This window comes from Chelonoidis abingdonii, chromosome 11 (assembly GCF_003597395.2).
Source record: "Chelonoidis abingdonii isolate Lonesome George chromosome 11, CheloAbing_2.0, whole genome shotgun sequence".
In the NCBI taxonomy this organism is placed as follows: domain Eukaryota; kingdom Metazoa; phylum Chordata; order Testudines; family Testudinidae; genus Chelonoidis; species Chelonoidis abingdonii.
Genome location: NC_133779.1, coordinates 3,475,691 through 3,495,174, shown reverse-complemented (window position 1 = coordinate 3,495,174; position 19,484 = coordinate 3,475,691). Strand labels below are relative to the sequence as shown.

The 19,484-nt window shown below is 57.3% G+C and overlaps 1 protein-coding gene across 1 annotated transcript; it reads left to right on the top strand.

Annotated features, from left to right (window-relative positions):
* The first annotated feature begins 6,580 nt into the window (after window positions 1–6,580).
* On the top strand, window positions 6,581–12,289 carry LOC116822388 (leucine-rich repeat and fibronectin type III domain-containing protein 1). Its single transcript, XM_032776257.2, has 2 exons — window positions 6,581–7,985; window positions 10,675–12,289. The coding sequence occupies exons 1-2, from the start codon at window positions 6,610–6,612 to the stop codon at window positions 11,498–11,500; spliced, it is 2,202 nt and encodes a 733-aa protein (XP_032632148.1). The 5' UTR covers window positions 6,581–6,609; the 3' UTR covers window positions 11,501–12,289.
* The last annotated feature ends 7,195 nt before the right edge of the window (window positions 12,290–19,484 follow it).

Here is a 19,484-nt window from a genome sequence, read left to right as displayed (position 1 = left end):
GCGTGCACCAAATCCTCATGGTGCCAGGAGCTGTACATTTTTGTTTTTATTAGTTGTATTTTGGTAGCTCCTAGGAGCCCCAGGCTTGCACCAAATCCTCATGGTGCCAGGAGCTGTACATTTTTGTTTTTATTAGTTGTATTATGGTAGCACCTAGGAGCCCCAGGCGTGCACCAAATCCTCATGGTGCCAGGAGCTGTACATTTTTGTTGCTATTAGATGTATGACAGTAGTACCCCCACTCCTGGGCCAGGGCGCCAGGTGCTGTATAGACACAGAGCACAAAGGCGGTCCCTGCCCCAGAGAACTGCCCATCTAAGCCGATGAGACAGCCCAAGGGCCCTGTCTTGGGACGGAGGAGGATGACAGGTTTGTCGTGTGAACCCTCTGCCTCCTGGCTGATCAGTGCCGTGTTAACCAGCCTGATGGCCCGTTGAAGGGGTCTGCGGCGGGAAACGCTGACAGGAAATGAAGCAATGGCAGAGAGAAGACACCAAGGGTAACCCACTTCCCAGGCCCTAGAACAGTTGGGTGGTGGCTGCCTATCTGGCTCTGTCCCGGCTGGCACAGGTGACTCCTCCCCAGGCTGGCAGCACAGGTTCCAAGGGGATCCAAATGCTGCATTGGCAGCAAACTGCAACAGACCCTTGCTTGTCTACAGGGGAAACTAATCCAAATTTACTCTTAAAGTAGATTAGTTAAACCATATTACACCCCTGTGTGGACACTCTGATTCATAGTTAAAGGGGCCTTAAATCTGTTTAGCTTTATTTGATTCCAAAGCCGCTTCCCAGGGAGGAGCCTTTTATGCCATCATGGAGCACCCCCTCCCTCAAGAATGATGTCTGCGTTATAGGTGCTATGACACGCAGTCTGCTTCCATCCATCATGGGACGGCGCCCCCTCCCTCCACTGCCTTGTTACTCCGCTCGTTGGTATTTTACGGGATTGCATTATTGTGCTTACAAGATTAGTGCCAGTGCCACTGCGAGGAGCTGCTGGCTCCCACTTCCAGCTCGTTAGGCCTTATGAAAAATTAATTGTCCTCTCTCCGGGGCTCAGGCCTGCAGACAGCTGTACGGCTGAGAAGGGGGCGCACCTCAGGAAAGAGACGCAAACCCCACTCTGTCTGTGGAAGGGTCGGGAAGCCAGACTGGGTAGAGCAGGGGGTATTGGGAGTCAGGAGACCTGAGTTCTGTTCCTAACTATAGCCCCTGAGAACAGCGGGTGAGGAGGAGAGTGCTTCTGTCCCAGCTCCTCCATAAACAGAGGCATCAGTGCGGCAGGCTGTGAACGTGGGCCGGCTAAGATGTGTGTCTAAAGAAGCACCCATGGGTGCAGCGTGGCGGCTGTGTCCCTGCTGTGCCATCCACCGGGTAGCTGAGCGGCGGCTGGCAGGGCACGGCTACCCCAGTCTGGGAAGTGTCTGCGGGGCTAGCAGGGGACCTGGCTGGACCCCAGTAGAGGCACTTCCCCTCAGCACTGCCGGGCCCAGGGCAGGGTTATGCCAGCAGAAAGGCATGGATGGCTCTTGTTTGACGCTCAGACCTCCCCGCCAGAATACAAGTCCTGCCAGCACTGCATTTGTAACCTCCCCGCCACAATAGCAGCAAGCAATGCTCTCTTCAACTCGTACCCCCCCCACTACAATAAAACCCCCATTAATGCTCTTTCTATATCTACCCACACACACACATGTAATGGGGCAGTGTGCTGGGGTAGCCAGCCAGGAACAATCAGCCCAGCCTGTGCCATAATTTGCTGCCTGCCAGCCTAAGAGCCAGGACTAACTAGGATTTCAGCCAGCCTGAGAAATGCCTGGGCCTCATCAAAGGGAGGAGAATGCAGGGGGGTAGGGGGGGAAGAAACTATGGGGAGTAAGTGCTGCTGGTCTGGGGGAAGGGCTGCTGGGAGTCAGGGCTCTGCCCAGGCGTGGCCAGACTGCATGGGAGCCCCTCCGCGCATGGGAGGTTGCTGAAGAGGAATCTGAGCGGGTTGGATGAACGACTGTTTGTTTGCCTGGCCTGTTGCCCTGGGAGGGGATTGCATGCCAAGAGTGACCTGGGGAAGACCAAACACCTGGGGGAGGGGAAACTGAGGCAGGGCATGCCTGCACCACTAGGCTTGGCCAGCAGTGGGTGCTCCATGGCAGCTGAGCCTGTGATCCCCCCGCCATAGTAAAAGCCCCAGCAATGCCCTCTGTAGCTCCTATCTTCCCCCGTGATAAGGTGCTGGGAGGGGGCACTTGGGTTAGCGGCGGGAGGGTCTGGCTCCCAGCCATGGGGAGGGGCTGTGACTGACCAGCTGTGCTTAGCAGGGCAGTGACTGTAGCCTGTTCCCCCACCCTCCGTTTCTCTCTCTTTCACTCCATTTCTCTCTCTTCTCTTCCATTTCTCTCTCACTCGGTGTAATTGATTCTCTTCTCCTTGGGGAGAGCAAGAGAGATAAAGGCTCAGAGCCTGCCGCTGACTTCGATCCACATCTGCCTGGCAACAGCAGAGGTTGCTTTTGTCCGCACACAGGAGCGACGTTCTAGGGTTCAGATCGCGGGCGGGCTGGGAGCCAGGGCTCCTGGGTTCTAGCCCCAGCTCTGGGAGGAAAGTGATATCTAGTGGTTAGAGCAGGGGCAGGCTGGGAGCCAGGGCTCCTGGGTTCTAGCCCCAGCTCTGGAAGGGGAGTGATGTCTAGTGGTTAGAGCGGGGGTGCAGAGAGCCAGCTCTGGGAGGGGGGTGGGGTCTAGTGGTTAGAGCGGGGGTGCAGAGAGCCAGCTCTGGGAGGGGGTGGTATCTAGTGGTTAGAGCAGGGGCAGGCTGGGAGCCAGGGCTCCTGGGTTCTAGCCCCAGCTCTGGAAGGGGGGTGGGGTCTAGTGGTTAGAGCGGGGGTGCAGAGAGCCAGCTCTGGGAGGGGGGTGGGGTCTAGTGGTTAGAGCAGGGGTGCAGAGAGCCAGCTCTGGGAGGGGGTGGGGTCTAGTGGTTAGAGCGGAGGTGCAGAGAGCCAGCTCTGGGAGGGGGGCGGGTCTAGTGGTTAGAGCAATGGGGCTGGGCTCTAGGACACCTGGGTTTTATCCCTGGTTCTGGGCAGGGAGGAGGGGGCTCTGGTGCATTGGGGCTGGGAGTCAGGACTCCTGGGTTCTATCCCTGGCTCTGGGAGGGGCGTGGGGTCTGGTGGATTATAGCTGGTGAGGGGGCTTGGAGCCAGGACTCCCGGGTTCTGGTGTGGGGTCTGGTGGGTTAGAGTGGGGGGAACGGGGAAGGCTGGAAACCTGGACTCCTGAGTTCTATCCTTGGCTCTGGGAGGAGTGTGGGGTCTGGTGGGTTAGATCTGGGGGAGGGCTGGAAACCAGGACTCCTGAGTTCTGGTATGGGGTCTGGTGGGTTGGGGCTGGGAACCAGGACTCCTGGGTTCTATCCCTGGCTCTGGGAGGGGCGTGGGGTCTGGTGGGTTAGAGCTGGGGGGCTGGGAGCCAGGACTCCTGGGTTCCATCCCTGGTTCCGGGAGGGGCATGGGTTAGAGTTGGGGGGCTAGAAACTGGGACTCCTGGATTCTATCCATGGCTCCGGGAGGGGAGGGGAGGGGAGTGGTGTGTAGAGGTCTGAGCCAAGCCAACAGGCTGTCAGAACTCCTCGGTTGCATTCTGGTCTTTCCTGAAACCGGTCCACAATAAGCAGCTGTTGAAGAGCTTTCCTGGAGCTGGGTTGGGCAGCGGCAGGATGGCGCCGGGCTTAGGGCGCTAACATCTCAGCTCTCCCACAGATGCGTTTCCTTGAGCAGCTGTTCTGTGCCTCAGTTTCCCCACCAGTACAATGAGGATCCTGTGGGGGTGGGGTAGTGTGAATAAATACACTGCAGCCTGGGAGGTGCTCAGATAGTGCACTGTTGAGGAGCAGGGAATGGAACGTGGTGCCTTTCCCCTCTGGGAGGCGCCGGCTCTGCACCGTGGGGGCCGGGGCCGGGTTGGAGTCATCTCCATCTCCTGGGTCTGGTTCAGAGCCGTCACATTCGGCTGCTCCTGATAAAAGTCTCATCGCAGCTGTCAGCTGCGATCCTATCACCAGTCTGCCTGCCGGGGGGCAGGCTGACAGCACAGCGCAGGGCCACAGCTAGACGCTTCAGGGTGGGGTGGGGAATACAGGTGAGTCAAAGCCGCCCTCCCCCCCGTGGAGACAGGATGAGGGGCTAGCCAGGTGCCTGAGTGCGGCTGCTTCTCATTGCCCCGAGGGTTTGCATCAGCCCCTGATGCTCCTGCTGGGTGCCTGAAAGTCACTGGAGAGAGATTTTGTGGGTGCATTGGGATGTGTTTGGGGGGGTATCCCAGGGCGAGGGTGTGTGCCTGGCTCCAGAAGAAGGGTAAGTAGCAGATGGGGGACAATCTGTCCCCCACATGTGGGCTTGCGCTGGTCTCTATTAGCCAGAGGAGCAGGAGCAGCTTTTTCATCCTTGGCAGCATGAGCTGTTCTAGCTCTGGCTATTCTTCATATCCGAGCCATGTGCAATCCCACCCTGACTCCTGCCCTGGGTGGGATTCATGTGGCTGTGAGTTCCACAGGCCAATGGCGTGACATGTGGCTTGGAATTTGTCCTCTTTCTGCCCAACATCCCTTTGCCCTTGGGTGACGAGACGGTGTGAGCCAAAGCTCCTCATCGCCCTTCTCCCTTCCCACCTTGTGGCTTTGTAGCCATCTGTCCTATCCCTTCTTATCCGTCATGTGGGAGGCGCCTCCTGCCTCAGGCGGAGTTGTTATCTACTTCAGAGAAATGTGAGCAGTGATGTGACAGGAGGATTGTACTTGCCCAGAGAACCAACAGTCCTTCCCCACTCTGATAGCCTTGGGAAAAATAGGGGAAACTGAGGCACACAGACTTCATAAAAATATGACAGAAAATTCCCACTTTGTCACAGTCCATTGCCCCAGAATCGGGGGGGGGGGGGCACTCTCTGAAGCAGCTTGGTGGGAGGAATCAAGTCACACCTATGGCTGAAGAGCACAGTGGGGAAACTGAGTCACTGTGTGTGGGCCACAAGGAACCCGGTATTTAAGGATCTGAAGGTTTCCCAGTTTTTCCTGTTTGAGGGTTTTCTGAAAAGGTGGGGAGGGGAGATTTTTTTTTTTTTTTAAGGGCGTCTTCACCTCTGGTCATGGACTGGTCTCAAGGTAATTCTGTTATTAGATAGCTGACGGTGGTGCGTAGAGGGCCTGACCAAGACTGGAGGGGTCCCTGTTTGTTCCGGGCACTGGCGGGGGGGTGGGGTGAGAGGTCGCATTTGTAACAAAGATCAGCAAATGTCTGTGCCAACAGTAAACTGGGGGGAACACGGACCCTGAAAGGTACAACCCACAGGCCGTCATTAGAAATGGAATTTCGCCCACTGTACAGAACGATTGATGCCCCGGGACAGGGTATTAGATCAGGTCAAACTACACTCTCACAGCAGGTCAAACTACACTGTCACAGCAGGCTTTGCTGACTTTCAAATCTGTGAAAAGGGGAGGGATGGGAGGGGCTGATTTTTTAGAAAAATGTTATACTGGGGGGGGAAGTGACTCAGAAATGTTTCCTTTTTTCCCCCCCTGTTTTTGAAGATAGAAATTTTCCAAAAATAAATTTTTTTTGATCAGATGATGGGATATTTTCCCCTTCTCACCAATAAAAAAAAAAAAAGTGTCTTTGTTTCTTTTTTGGTTTAAAATCCCTTGTTTGAAAATGTCTCGTTTTGGAAAATGACAAACCATGCAAAATTAAACGAACAAAAAAAATCCCAGCAAACCACAAACAACTGTCCAGTAAAACAAAACAAAGCAAACGTCCGGGTGAGGGGAGGGGAAATGAGGAGGTTTTTTTGCGGGGGGGAATGGAAAATCCCAAGCAAATCAAGTGTGAGGAAGCGACCTAGTGGGTGTTGACCCGTGTTGTCACCGCTCACGATTTTATCCCAAGCCTGGTGTTTTTCCTTCAATCACCGGCTCCTAGAGCCACGGGATCCTGTAAGGATTTACGCTTTCATTTAAAAATAAGTTGGTGGTGGCCAAGAAAAACTTGGCAACGGGACCCCTAACATCTCAAAAACCACGAGGCGACTGAAAAACAGAATCTGCTGCGAAGCTTAGCTTTGTGTAAACCCTCATGATTTTCAAGCAAGATCTCACAATTTTTCTAGAGGCATGACTCATGGTTTTCCACCCCTGGTGATGCTGGGATGGGGCCAGCCAGGCTGTGTTCCTTGGGTGCCACTTATTAAAAAAAACACAGAGGGGTCTGTCGGTCACAGGAATCGAACTGCAGGTCTCACAGCTCCACAAGCTAGGGGGGTACTTGGATGGGACCTCTGCCAGCTGAGCTTTAGAATCTGGGGTGGAGCACGGCGGCTGTTTTATACAAAGATCCTTTGCTCAGCAGTGAGATGCAGCTGTCTCTGGGGTGGGACACAGAGGCTGTTTATACATCCAGCGCTGAGACACAGCTGCCTCTAGAGAACTGCCTGAATACTCAGACTGGCCAGTAGAGGGGGACAGCGCTTGGGAAGCAATTTGCCGCTGTAGGTTTGTCGCCACTGATTTTTGTGCCTCTTGCCTGCAGAGCCCGGGCCGGGAGGAAGCGAGGGCCAGTACCATGGAAAAACTCCTCCTGCCCCTTTTGATGCTTGGCACCATGGCGAAGGGTCAGCACTGCCCCGGCCGCTGCATCTGCCAGAACATCTCGCCCACCCTGACCATGCTGTGCGCCAAGACGGGGCTGCTTTTCGTGCCGCCGTCCATTGACCGGCGCACGGTGGAGCTGCGGCTGACGGACAACTTCATCACCGTCATTCGGCGCAAGGACTTCTCCAACATGACCAACCTGGTGCACCTGACCCTCTCCCGGAACACCATCAGCCAGGTAATGCCCTACGCCTTCGCCGACCTGCGTGCCTTGCGCGCCTTGCATATGAACAGCAACCGGCTGGCCTCCCTCCGCAATGAACATTTCAAAGGCCTGGGTAACCTCCGGCACCTCATCCTGGGCAACAACCAGATCAGCAACATCCAGCCGGCCTCCTTCGACGAGTTCCTGGCCACCGTGGAGGACCTGGATTTGTCCTACAACAATCTGGAGACGCTGCCATGGGAGGCCATCGGGCAGATGGTCAGTCTGAACACCCTGACCCTAGATCACAACCTCATCGACCACATCGCCGAGGGCACCTTCTCCCAGCTCCACAAGCTGGTGCGTTTGGACATGACCTCCAACCGGTTGCAGAAGCTGCCCCCAGACAACCTCTTCCTCCGGGCTCAGGTGCTGGCTAATGTCCGGGGCTCCCACCCATCCACCTTGACCATCAGCTTTGGAGGCAACCCCTTGCATTGCAACTGCGAGCTGCTCTGGCTCCGGCGCTTGACGCGGGAGGACGACCTGGAGACCTGCGCCTCTCCTGAGCACCTGATGGATAAGTACTTCTGGTCCATCTCCGAGGAGGAGTTCATCTGCGAGCCGCCCCTCATCACGCGCCAGTACTCCACCAAGGCCTTCATCATGGAGGGCCAGGGAGTCAGCCTCAAGTGCAAGGCGGTGGGAGACCCCGACCCGTCCATCCACTGGATCGCACCCGACGGCAAGCTTATCCACAACACCACGCGCGCCACGGTCTACGACAATGGCACGCTGGAGGTGCACATCACCACGCTCAAGGACAACGGGGTCTTCACCTGCATCGCCTCCAACGCCGCCGGCGAGGCCACGGCCCCCGTGGAGGTCTGCATCGTGCCACTGCCGCTGCTGGTTAACAACACGGGCCACACGAAGGAGCCCGACCCTGGCTCGTCTGACATCACCACCTCCACCAAGTCGGGCGCCAACGACACCAAGAACCACCTGGAGAAGAAGATTGTGGCGGGTGAGCTGACCTCCACCTCGGTGGTGATCCACTGGCCGTCGGAGCGGCACATTCCTGGCATCCGCATGTACCAGATTCAGTATAACAGCTCCCTGGACGACTCACTGGTGTACAGGTGAGGGCTGGGCTGGCGGATGGGGTCCATGGGTCATCAGCAGGGCTGGAACCAGGGGCATTAGAAGCAGGTGCTAAAGAAGAGCCACTGGTGGCAGTAGTAGTTTGTTATCCTCTTACTAGCACCCCCAGCTAGTATGCGCCACTGAACGAGTGGGTGATGCACAGGGTGTAACTGGCCTCTCTTGTCCACGGGTAGCCCCACTGACCTCAGTGCAGCCAGAGGCCGAGGAAGGATAGGAGAGGGGCCGGATACAGACAGACTCTGCTCACTAGCTCCCATCTGCACTGCCCTGTGTCAACACCAGGGGGTCTCCCTCAGTTCTGCCCTTGGGGAAATGCCGTGGAAAGCAGGGGAAGCTTCACTGGCTGGAAATTTCTGTGGGCAGGAGATTGGGGGAGGGAGTTGTGGCTCACCCCAATGCCAGGGCAAACCCGGGCCAGGAGCACCAGTGGTGGGGGCAGGGCAGAAGGCTTTGAGCTCCAGTTATCTGGCTCCGTATGATTAGATTTCACAGTGACAGGTTCAAATCCCACCACCGCTGGCTCAATTTCCACAACTTACAAGGTGCTAAAGATCTGGCCCAGCTTTGCTTCAGATCCAAACCCCTCTTCCCAAGATTCCCCCTTCCATGTGCACCAGTTGGCTGTCGCCCTCCACCACAGAGGTGGCTGCATTCCAGTGGCGCGATCCCAGCTAGCTTTGAGGTGAATGGCAACCGAACTCTTTGGTTATCCCCAGTAGCGAGACCGGCCACACAGCTGGAATCTGTTTCAGGGGAGGGAGGGGTTTCCAGTCCAGCAAGCTGCACATATCCAGGCCCTGTGACTCCACTCCTGGGTGGGATTAGCAACGGCTGGGTCAGCAGGGTGTGGGAGCATGGGGGGGCGGGGGCATAGGGCAGGAGTTGATGGAGGGGATTTACAAAGGGTTAATGGCTTTCTCTGCATCCTTTGAAAACAGGGACAGTAGAGTGCGTGTGTGTGTGTGTGTGTGTGTGTGCAGGGCTGGCTCCAGGCACCAGCAGTCCAAGCTGGTGGTTGGGGCGGCAGTCTGCAAGGGGCGGCAGTCCCTGTTGTTTTGCCCCCAAGCAGCGCACCAAATTGCCACTGCGGGCAGGTGGGGAAGGGCAGTCCCTGTGCCCTTAGGGCGGCAGGCGCGTTTTCGTGGCAGTGGCAATTCGTCAGCAGCTTCTATGTTTAGCTGTCCGGGGCAGCTTCAGCTAAACACAGAAGCTGCCGCCAAATTGCCTCCGCTGCGGAAATGCGCCTGCCGCCCTAAGGGCACACGGACTGCCCCCGCCACCCGCGGCGGCAATTCGGTGCACTGCTTGAGGCGGCGAAAACTGTAGAGCCGGCCCTGTGTGTGTGTGTGTGAGATAAGCCATTACCCTGTGTGTGTGTGAGCTCCCCAGTGTGTGTGTGCGTGCGTGTGAGCAACTACTGCGTGCACATATGTGTTGTGACACTCTAGTGTGTGTGACATTACTCTTTGTGCATAGATAAGTGCAGGAGTTGCTCCCTCTGCTGCTGAGATGCAGCCTCCTCTGGGGCGGAGCATCACAGCTGTTTATAGAGGGAGTGCTCACCCATTGCTGAGGTGCAGCCACCTCTGGGGCGGGGTGTCACAGCTGTTTATACAGGAAGCGCTCACCCAGTGCTGAGGTGCAGTCACCTCTGGGGCGGGGCATCACAGCTGTTTATACAGGCAGCGCTCACCCATTGCTGAGGTGCAGCCACCTCTGGGGCGGGGCATCACAGCTGTTTACACAGGAAGCTCTCACCCAGTGCTGAGGTGCAGCCACCTCTGAGATGGAGCACAGGGTGCTCAGCAGTGAGATGCAGCTGCCTCTAGGGTGACGCGTGGGGGCTGTCATGGACCAGAAGTAGCTGTACAAATAACTGATTGTTTGGTTCGCTGGCAGTTTTAAAAAAATTGGTGGTGAGGGGAGGAAAAATTGATTCTGGACCAACTGAAATTAAAATGTGTTTTGAATTTTTCAGAAAACCAAAAAAATCATGTCAGGTCAAAGAAATCTGTTTCTTTCAAATGTGAGGGATTTTTATTGTATGTTTTAAATTTGACGGAAATTTCCAAGCGAAAGGTCAAAAAAGAAAAGAAACTTACGACATCTTCAGAATTATTATCACTACTTGGCTGATTTTCATGACACAAACAGGTCAACGAAACTGGCCCAAATCTAGCACTTCTCTGAACCTGATTTTTTTATTGCTATTAGGTGTATTACGGTAGCATTTAGGCACTATAGTTATGGGGTTGGAGCCTTGGGTCTACCGTAATACACCTAATAGCAATAGTATGTACATTACAGCAGCACGGAAGGTCCCACCCCGTAAATAGAGTGCCTAGGTGTTACCGTAACACCCCTAATAGTCATAAAACGTACAGCGCCTAGTCCTGGCCCATAACTAGGGGTCCTGTTGTGGCAGGGGCTGTACATTTTATCGCTATTAGGGGTGTTATGGTAGCACCTGGGGCCCTTAGTTTGGGGCCAGGACCCCACGGCCCGAGGTGTTGTATGAACACAGAGCAGGAAGATGATCCCTACCCCAGAGAGCTTTATGGGGTTAGGGGCACATCCCTGGGATGTGCCAGGGGGCTGGGGCCTGGGTTACGGGGCAAGGGGCTATCCCAGCGATTAACCAGTGTCTTCCCCCCCGCCCCCCAGGATGATCCCCCCATCCAGCAGGGCCTTCCTGGTGAATGACCTGGCGGCGGGGCGGGCCTACGACCTGTGCGTGCTGGCCGTCTACGACGACGGGGTGACGGCGCTGACGGCCACCCGGGTGGTGGGCTGCGTCCAGTTCACCACGGAGGGGGAGATGGCCCAGTGCCACGCCCTGCACACCCAGTTCCTGGGCGGCACCATGATCATCATCATCGGCGGGATCATCGTCGCCTCCGTCCTGGTCTTCATCATCATTCTCATGATCCGCTACAAGGTCCACAGCGGGCACGAGGGGCCCAAGAAAGCCAAGGTCAGCAACGTCTACTCCCAGACCAACGGCGGGCAGCCCCCGGCCACCAAGCCCGCTGAGGACAAATATGAGACCTTCCAGGAGGCGGGGCCTACGGAGGCGGGGCCTACGGAGGCGGAGCCCAAGAAGGACACACCCACCGCCCCCGAACCGGACAAGAGAGACCCCAAGCCGGGTGCCGACCTCCAGACTGTGACCCTGCTGTCCTCAGAGGAGGGCCCGCCCGAGGGCAGCGTGACCGGCTCCTTGCGTCTCCTCCGGGAGAGCGGACCGGGCAGCCAGCACCGGGTCACGCTGGGCAGCGTGGGCCTCTTTCCCCGGGAGCTTTCGAGGACTCACCACCACCGTCACTCCTTCGATGGGGACTATGCTCTGTTCCAGAGCCACAGCTACCCGCGCCGGGCACGGACAAAAAGGCACATGTCCACATCCCAGCTGAACGCGGAGGACTGCCCGCTGAGCCAACGCCGGGTTACCTTCAGCAGCACCGAGTGGATGCTGGAGAGCACCGTCTGAGATGGGCCCAGGGGGGCGGGCTGCGGGGGTGGCAATTTCATCTGGCCCGCGGGGCGCATGACCGGCTCCCCCGGGGGTGTGGAGGGGATGGCTCCGGTTTCACCCTCCCACCCCAGACGGGGGTCCTGCGCCGATCCCACCGACGCCGGCTCTGGTGCCTTAAGGAGCGGAGACGGAGGACAGAAATGAAAAACACCACCCAATGGACGGCGCGAAGGCAAGCATTGGGGCCAGGACAGGACTGCCCGGCTGCAGGGAGAGGAAAGGGTGTGGGGGGGGGGCTACGGGATGAGTTTCGAGACCCCCCTCCACCCTGTCTGCGCCAGGCGGCGTGGGAAGGACAGAGCAGGACTAGCAAAGACACATGCACAGATGACACGAAATTACAAAGATCCTTTTACCTTGAGTAAATCTTTATGCATTAATAACTGTCCGGGACGGGGGACGGAGCAGAGTTTAGTTCCAAAATCAACCTATTTCCCCCTGCCCCCCCCAAGTGTTTCTGGGAAGGGGGCAACAGGCGCCCGCTCACCGACACAGACTGCGGGGGGGCCTATTTATTGTATCTGGCTGGTCTAGATCATTTTCTGTGTTCAGTGTATTCAGTATCAAAAAAGTCATCGCCCCTTTTCCCTGTTATTCCAAACTGTGCCCCACTCTAGCAAACTCCTCCTGCACCCCAGGCCCTCCCCCTCTTCATCTACCCCAGCCCCTCAGCAGTACCCCATTCCCCCATCACCCCTCCACAATCTGTCCAACCCCCAGAGCCTTCCCACATCCCCCACCATCCACCCCAGCCCCTCAGCAGTACCCCATTCCCCCCCACCACCAATCTGCCCAACCCCAGAGCCATCCTCCAGCCCCCCATCCCTCCCAGGCCCCCCAGCGGTACCCCATTCCCCCACCAACCCCCCACAATCTGCCCAACCCCCAGAACCATCCACCCATAATCTGCCCAACCTCCAGAGCCATCTCCCATTCCCCCAGAATATCCTGTTCCCCATCCATCCCTCCAACCCCTCCACTGTACCCCATTTCCCATCATCCTTCCCCCATCATGACTTTTTAAAAGGAAAACGCTGTTTGAGTCTCGAACACAAGTTTTTACATTAAAAACCTGTGCCCTCTGCCCCCCGGAACCTCCTGATTTCCTCATCCCCCCCGACCCCTCTCCCCCCTACTGTCCCCTTTTGGGGCACGGCCCCCTTTTCAGGAGGTGATTAAAACCTTTTATGTGTGAACTGCAGCGGGGTCCAGCCTGTGTCTGTCGTGTCAGGGCTGGGGGCAGAGCAAGAGGGGCAGGCGCAGAGATTGAGGTGGGGAGGGGATGGGGGTGGTGCCCAGAGGGGGTGCGGGGGGGACACAGAGGGCAGAGGGGGGTGCCAGGGAGCAGGAGTCTGAGGGCAAATCCAACAGTGGTGTGGGGGTGACGAGAGACCAGCTGGGATCCAGGCAGGTTGGGGAGGGGGCAACGTGGGTGCTGGAGGGCTACGGGTGGGCACTGAGGCTGGGGCTATGGGATTATATGCAGATCATACTAATTAATAAGCCCAAGGGCCGAGCAAAGTGGGGGCGGAGGAGCCGGTTCTTTTGGACCCTGTCAGCTACATCCTTTGCTGCCCATCTCCTGACCCACCGGCTGCGCTACCGTCCTGCCCGCCTGGTGGAGACAGGATGAGCCCACAAGGGCACACCCATGAACACGGAATTAGTGGCCAGAAGGGCCCCCCAACACAGCCAGTGCCCCTGTCCCGCTCCCCACAGCGCCCCCTTCTGGGAGAGGCCAGAACTGGAGTAGCTGGTAGCCCCCCCACAGCCAGCTCCTGCCCCACTCCCCACAGCACCCCCTGCTGGGAGAGGCCAAGGTTGGAGTAGCTGGGAGCTCCCCCACAGACAGCTCCTGTCCCACTCCCCGCAGCGCCCCCTGCTGGGAGAGGCCAGGACTGGTGTAGCCTGGAGCTCCGCCCATACCCAGGGCCTGCCCTGCTCCCCACGGCGCCCCCTGCTGGGACAGGCCAGAACTGGAGTAGCTGGGAGCACCCCCATAGCGAGTTCCCACCCCACTCCCCACAGCGGCCCCTGCTGGGACGGACCAGGACTGCAGTAGCTGGGAGCTCCCCCGCAGCTGTGTGACTGGGCCCTGATGCCGCTCACTGGGCACAGGAAAGCAGCTGATGGCGGAAGATTGGCGGAGCCAGGGGGAGGTCGCCACGTTGAAGAAAGGGCCAGGAAGGTGCCTCTGGCCTGCGCACCCACCCCAGAATGCAGCCCCCCTGGGCTGGGAAGGGGGCGGGGCACCGGAGACACCCTGTGAAATTACAAACAGGCTCTGTGAAGATCCAGCCAGGGAAGGGCAGAGCCAACGTACACGTGTGTGTGTGTGGTGCACTCGCACATTGCAGTGCATCTGTATGGTGAATCTGTGTGTATTATGAGTACCGTTTGTATGTTTGTGTGCATGCACACCAATTAGGGACAGTGTGTGTGTGTGTGTGTGTGTGTGTGTACTGATTGATTGGAGGCAGTGTGTGTGTGTGTGTGCGCATGTACTGATTGGAGGGGGTATATGTATGTGTATCAGGAGTAGTGTTTGCGTGTTTGCCTGCACACACGCAGTGGGGGATGCACTGCACAGTGCTGATCGGCCTCCGTGTGTCCTGGGGGCCGTGTCAGCCAGTCAGGTTCTGCCCCCCGGCCTGCCCAGCCTGTCCAGCTTTCAGCACTACTGACTCTCTCTCTCCCCCGCCCCCCAAGCTGCACGGGGCAGTGCCAGGATGGCAGGCTGAGCGGCCGGAGCAGCTGGACGAGCAAGGCACGGGAGCTCCCCGGAGAGCCGGCTGCTGGCATTTTATGGGATGCTGAGCAGTTCACTGAAGCCACTGGCAGATGCAGCAAGAAGAGCTCCTACAATGTGCATGTGAGTCAGTCTCTGATCTGGCCTTAATCTCCCTCCCCCCGCGCCCGCCCCATCTTTCCCCAACTTTGGTCCAATGCACCCAGCTAACAACCTTTCTTGCTGCAAATTCTCTCTTCCAATTGCTCATAACTTTCCCAAACGTTTTCTATCCAGGCGTGGAAAATTTGCAGGCAATCAGCCCAGCTTCTTTTGAGTTAGTCTAAAGAGAGACCTGACCAAAAATAAATAAACAAACACCCACACTCTCCCTGGAAAGCTTCCCTGGGTTCACTCAGAAGCAGCTGAGGACAAATGTCAAACTTGTCTTGTCTGGTAGATCTCACTGGGAAAATTAAAAAGCAAGCCCAGCTTGGTAAGATATTTAGGTCACAAGATCCCAGCTTCTGGTCTTTTTTGGGGGTCAGCACAACCTGTTGCCACCTCTAGCATCTCGGCGTGATGCCACCCTGTTGTGATGTAACATTGTGACTTTTTTTTGGCTCTGTGCACAGATGACTAATCCCTGACGAACTGGCTTTGACTGATTTCCAGGAAGTATAATACAGGAATCAGTGGGACCCCCCGTCTGGTTCTTTTATACGTTTGTGATGTCGTGGCGATTTTGGGAAAGGCAAGAAAAATTACCAATGAGAGGCCAGTAAAAGAGATCAGATGCTTCCATGCAAATAAGCTAATTAGTATGCTAATGATGCACCATAATGAGCTCATTATTGTGGTAATTAGCTTGTTGCTATGCTAATGAGAGGCTACAGTAAGCACCTTGTTGCAATTAGCTTGTTATGGTAAAGAGGCTCATTGTTATGTTAATGATTTTACATGATAATTAACTTATTACGGAAACAAGCTCGTTTATTATCATTATTATTATTATTATGGGCTTACCACCAATAGTCAAACCATGCTGGAAATGTATAAAATTGTCAAAAGATAATTGGCTGGCTCAGAGGGGCGGGGAATGGGATATGAGGCCTTTCCCCTCTAGGGGGCGCTGGCTGGAGGGGACGGGAATCGGCGCTCCTGGGTTCTATTCCCATCTCCGTGAGAAGCGTGTGATGGAGCTGGCAGGTCAGTGGGATCCTGGACTCCTGGGTTCCCCTCTGGGCAGGCGTATTGCCTGGGAGAACCGGCTCAGTACCTGCTGACCCGGGGCCCATCCGTCCCTCCTGGCCGTGTGAGCAGAGATAGGACGTAGTTGGCTTGGGGGTGCGAGTGAACACCGGCTGTGGAGAACAAGCCACATGCGGAGCTCAGAGCTGCAGCCTGATTAGGGCAAGGTGGCGAAGACGTGGAGCTTGAGGGAGATTTGGAAAGGCTGGTTTTGGGGAATGCCCGGGGGCGATACGCCACCAGCGACACCTGACCCCCATCCAGCCACAAACTCCCAGTGCCTGGCTGGAACGCCCTGTGGTCACAGGGCTGGCACCACTAGGGTGGGGGAACACAGGCTCGGGCTTAAGAGAGTTTCCCATCGGAGCTGCTCCCTCTAACCACTGGCCCAGTGACCTGACAATCAAGGGCTGCTACAGTGGGGCCTAGTGGACAGAGCACTGCACTGGGACTCAGCAGCATCTGCTCCCAGAGCTGCCACTGGCTTGCTGGGTGCACTTGCCCCTGCCCTGTTCTGTGCCTCAGTTTCCCCAGCAATAAAAGCGGGCTAATGATTCATTGTAAAGCGCTATGGGTGCTCTAATAATAAGAGCCAGGGAGTCTCACCGTCCTCCCATGCCTTCCCACAATCATCCTCCCCACCCCATCCTCCTGCTGCTATCCCACAATGCATCACTTCCGACCTCTCTGGTTACTGCGCCCCCTGCAGTGTTGTGGGAGTGTCGCCGCCACGTCGTCGGTCCCAGGAAAGCAGGGAGACAAGCTGGGGTGGGGGGCAATGTCTCTTTCTGGCCCAGCTACTGGCAGGGAAGGAGACGAGTGTCCCGGCTTGCACAGAGCTCGTCTGCCAGGTTGGCTAGCACGCCGGAGGGTATTGTCTGCAGCAGGGGCTGCTATGTCGTGAGCTAATCAGCCAGGGGGCTGGGGCTGGACCAGGCTCAGATAATCCAAGGATCAGGGTCCGGTAACCCACCCGCCCCAGGGAGTCACGAAAAGATCCCGGCTGGCATGCCCGATCAAATGCTTCCCCACGGTGATCTGGCCTGACGGGAGAAGGGACCCCAGCAGCCAGGTGAGGGAAGACAGGAGTGGAGATCTGGCTTGCCTTGGCCCAAAGCCCGGCTCCCAATGGGGTTGTGATCTTGGCCACACGAGCAGGGCCGCCGAGATTGGGTTCGGGCCCCCGGTGAAAAATTTTTTCAGGCCCGCCAGCAAGGGCAGACTGGCTAAACAGGGCCGATGAAGCCGGGGAAGCCAGGGTCCACTAATTTGTACTGGCTTTACCCCCTCTCTTGTCGGCCCTGCGCACGAGGCCCAGCGGCTAGAAGTTCAAGCCAGTCTGACCAGTGAGGGTGAGTAACCGTTGGATCCCGCATCTTGAGCCCATTAAATCCTGATGGGAGGAGGCTTTGGCCCTGCACCGGGGCTCTGGGATCAGCACAGCGGGAACAGGGGTGGGGGAATTCTCAGGCCCAGGTTCCCAAGGCAATCAGACAAGGTGATGCAATGGTGCCTCCTGGCCCCAAAGGCAGGTTGCTACCGTCGGCGCTCCAAGGCCCCGGCAGGCCAGACATCATACAGCCATCAAACTGGGGCAGGCTGTACCCGGGGAAAGGGACCTTAGCTAGTGTGGACACTTTTACCAGGGCCTAGCTGGGGGCAGCCAAGGGCGGGAGGGGGGAGAATGAGCAGGACAGTCAGCACTAGGCATCAGGAAGCCTGGGTCCTATCCCCTGCACTGGGGGAGGAGGAGAGGGGAGTGGGGTCTAGTGGTTAGCTATGGGGGCTGGGAGCCAGGACTCCTGGGTTCTCTCCCCAGCTCTGGGAGGGGAGGGCGGTCTAGTGGTTAGAGCAGGGGAGGCTGGGAGCCAGGACTCCTGGGTTCTCTCCCCAGCTCAGGGAGGGCAGTCTAGTGGTTAGAGCGGGGGGGCGGGGGTGGGAAATCTGAGGTCAGTATGTAGGGACCTGGGAGGAGGTGGCTGGCCTATGTCGGCTGTGGGGGTTTCTCCCAGAAGAGGGGCTTCGGGGCAGCCCCCCAGCAATCTCTGGTGCTGTGGTGGGCTGTGGTCTCTGAGCTCTGGGGTCTCTCCCTCCATGCCCCCAGCGGGTGCATGGGGGGGGCGCCCCCCCCTTTCCAGTTCTTTGTCACGCTCCGTCTTTCAGTGCTGCGGCTCCGGAGCCGTTTCCATGGCAGCAGCAGCCATCTGGGTTGGGGTATTTGACGATGGTTCTTCCTCCTGTCTCCCCTTCGCCCCTAACTGCTGCGTCGACTGCCAACACCCCCCCCACACACATGAACCTGGCTGGGGGGCTGGTGAGCAGCCCAGCCCCACGTCCCAAGTCTGGACAGGCCATGGGTCCCAGCCCTACCCCCGGCTGCATCCCAGCAGCTCTGCCCCCTTTGCTAGGAAATCCGCCCCACCCCACTTCTCGGGCTTGAGACACCGGCTGGGGGGAGTCACCGCGAGGAAGCCGGCCGGCCCCAATCTGAGCTGTGCTTGGGCCCCTCTAGAGAGGGTGGGACTGGCCCCCTGAAAACACATCCTCCCCCCAAGCATAGGAGACCTCAGTAACCAATAGGGAGCTGGCGTAAGGGTCCTGCTCCCAATCCCTGGCGTATGGGGTGCATCGGGGGTGAGGCCAGAGCCCACTGTTCTGTGGCTGTTCTCTGCCCCCCCCCAGGGCCCATAGGGGGCAGAGGGTGAGTGAGAACAGCCCTAGGGACGCAGTGGAGGCGCCATCACCTGGCATCTTAGCACGGATAGCGGTCAGCTCTTTCTAAAAGACTGGCCATCGCACACCTGCCAGATGGCTGCCGGGGTGGCCAGACAGGATTCACTGGCTCAGGTGAGGCCAGCAGGTCAGGGCTGGAGGATCTCAATGGCGGGGATCAAAGGCGGCCTGAGGAACTCTTCCTGGGGGATTCTGGCCAAAGGCGGACTGAGTCCGTTCCCAGCTCTGCCACTGCTCTGCTGAGTGACCTTGGGCCGCTCACCTGGCCGCTCCGTGCCTCAGTTTCCCCATCTGTCCCGGAGGGTGGTCATGACATTGCTCAGAAGTGCTGGGGACGATGATTACGATGGGGGACATGTCTTGTGGCTGACGGAACTGGGATGCTGCCTCCTCTCTCTCCTCCCAGCTCCCTTCTCTCTTTCCACCGCCCGCCCCGTCCCCTGTGCACCCTGAGTCAATCAAGATCTTACGGAGCGCGGGAGGGGAGGAGGGGTGCCGAACAATAATATAATGAGAGGTGCCCTTTGAAATCGCGCTGGGCCCTTCTTTCTTGTGGGATTAATTTCTTAGGCTTCTTAATCATCTTTGCCGGTGTTTCTGGAATTGGCCGCTCTGAATTAGTTGGGAGACGGGCCTGGGGGCAGAAATAATGAACGGGGGAGGGTTTGGGGGGGAGGTTTCTCGCTTCTATTTTTAAAGGAAATTAGTTCAGGTGCATTGGAGATGGGGGCTGGGAGCGAGGACTCCTAGGTTCTGTTCCTGGCTTTGAGCAGGTAAGGGGGTTTAGTGGTTAGAGCAGGGGTGCTGGGAGTCAGGACTCTGGGGTTCTGTTCCTGGCTTTGGGCAGGTAAGAGTGTTTAGTGGTTAGAGCAGGATGGGACCTGGGGAATCAAGACTCATGCATTCTACTCCTGGCTCTGGGAGGGGAGTGGGGGCTATTGGTTAGAGCAGGGAGTCAGGACTCCTGGGTTCTCTGTCACTTACAACACAGGATGTCGAGTTCACTCCCTTTGCAGGGTCAGCGCCAGGTAGCTGAGGCTTGGATTCCCCCAGGCGGTTACTTGGGACGACCCCAGGAGAGGCTGGCATGATATGCTTGCTCTATATAAATATATCAGGGGGATTAACGTTAGGGAGGGAGAGGAATTATTTAAGCTTAGTACCAATGTGGACACAAGAACAAATGGGTACAAACTGGATATTAGGAAGTTTAGACTTGAAATTAGA

Coding starts and splice junctions, on each gene's coding strand:
- LOC116822388 (XM_032776257.2), top strand. CDS start 6,610: ATGGAAAAACTCCTCCTGCCCCTTTTGATGCTTGGCACCATGGCGAAG. Junction 7,986..10,674: donor GACGACTCACTGGTGTACAG/GTGAGGGCTGGG, acceptor CCCGCCCCCCAG/GATGATCCCCCCATCCAGCA.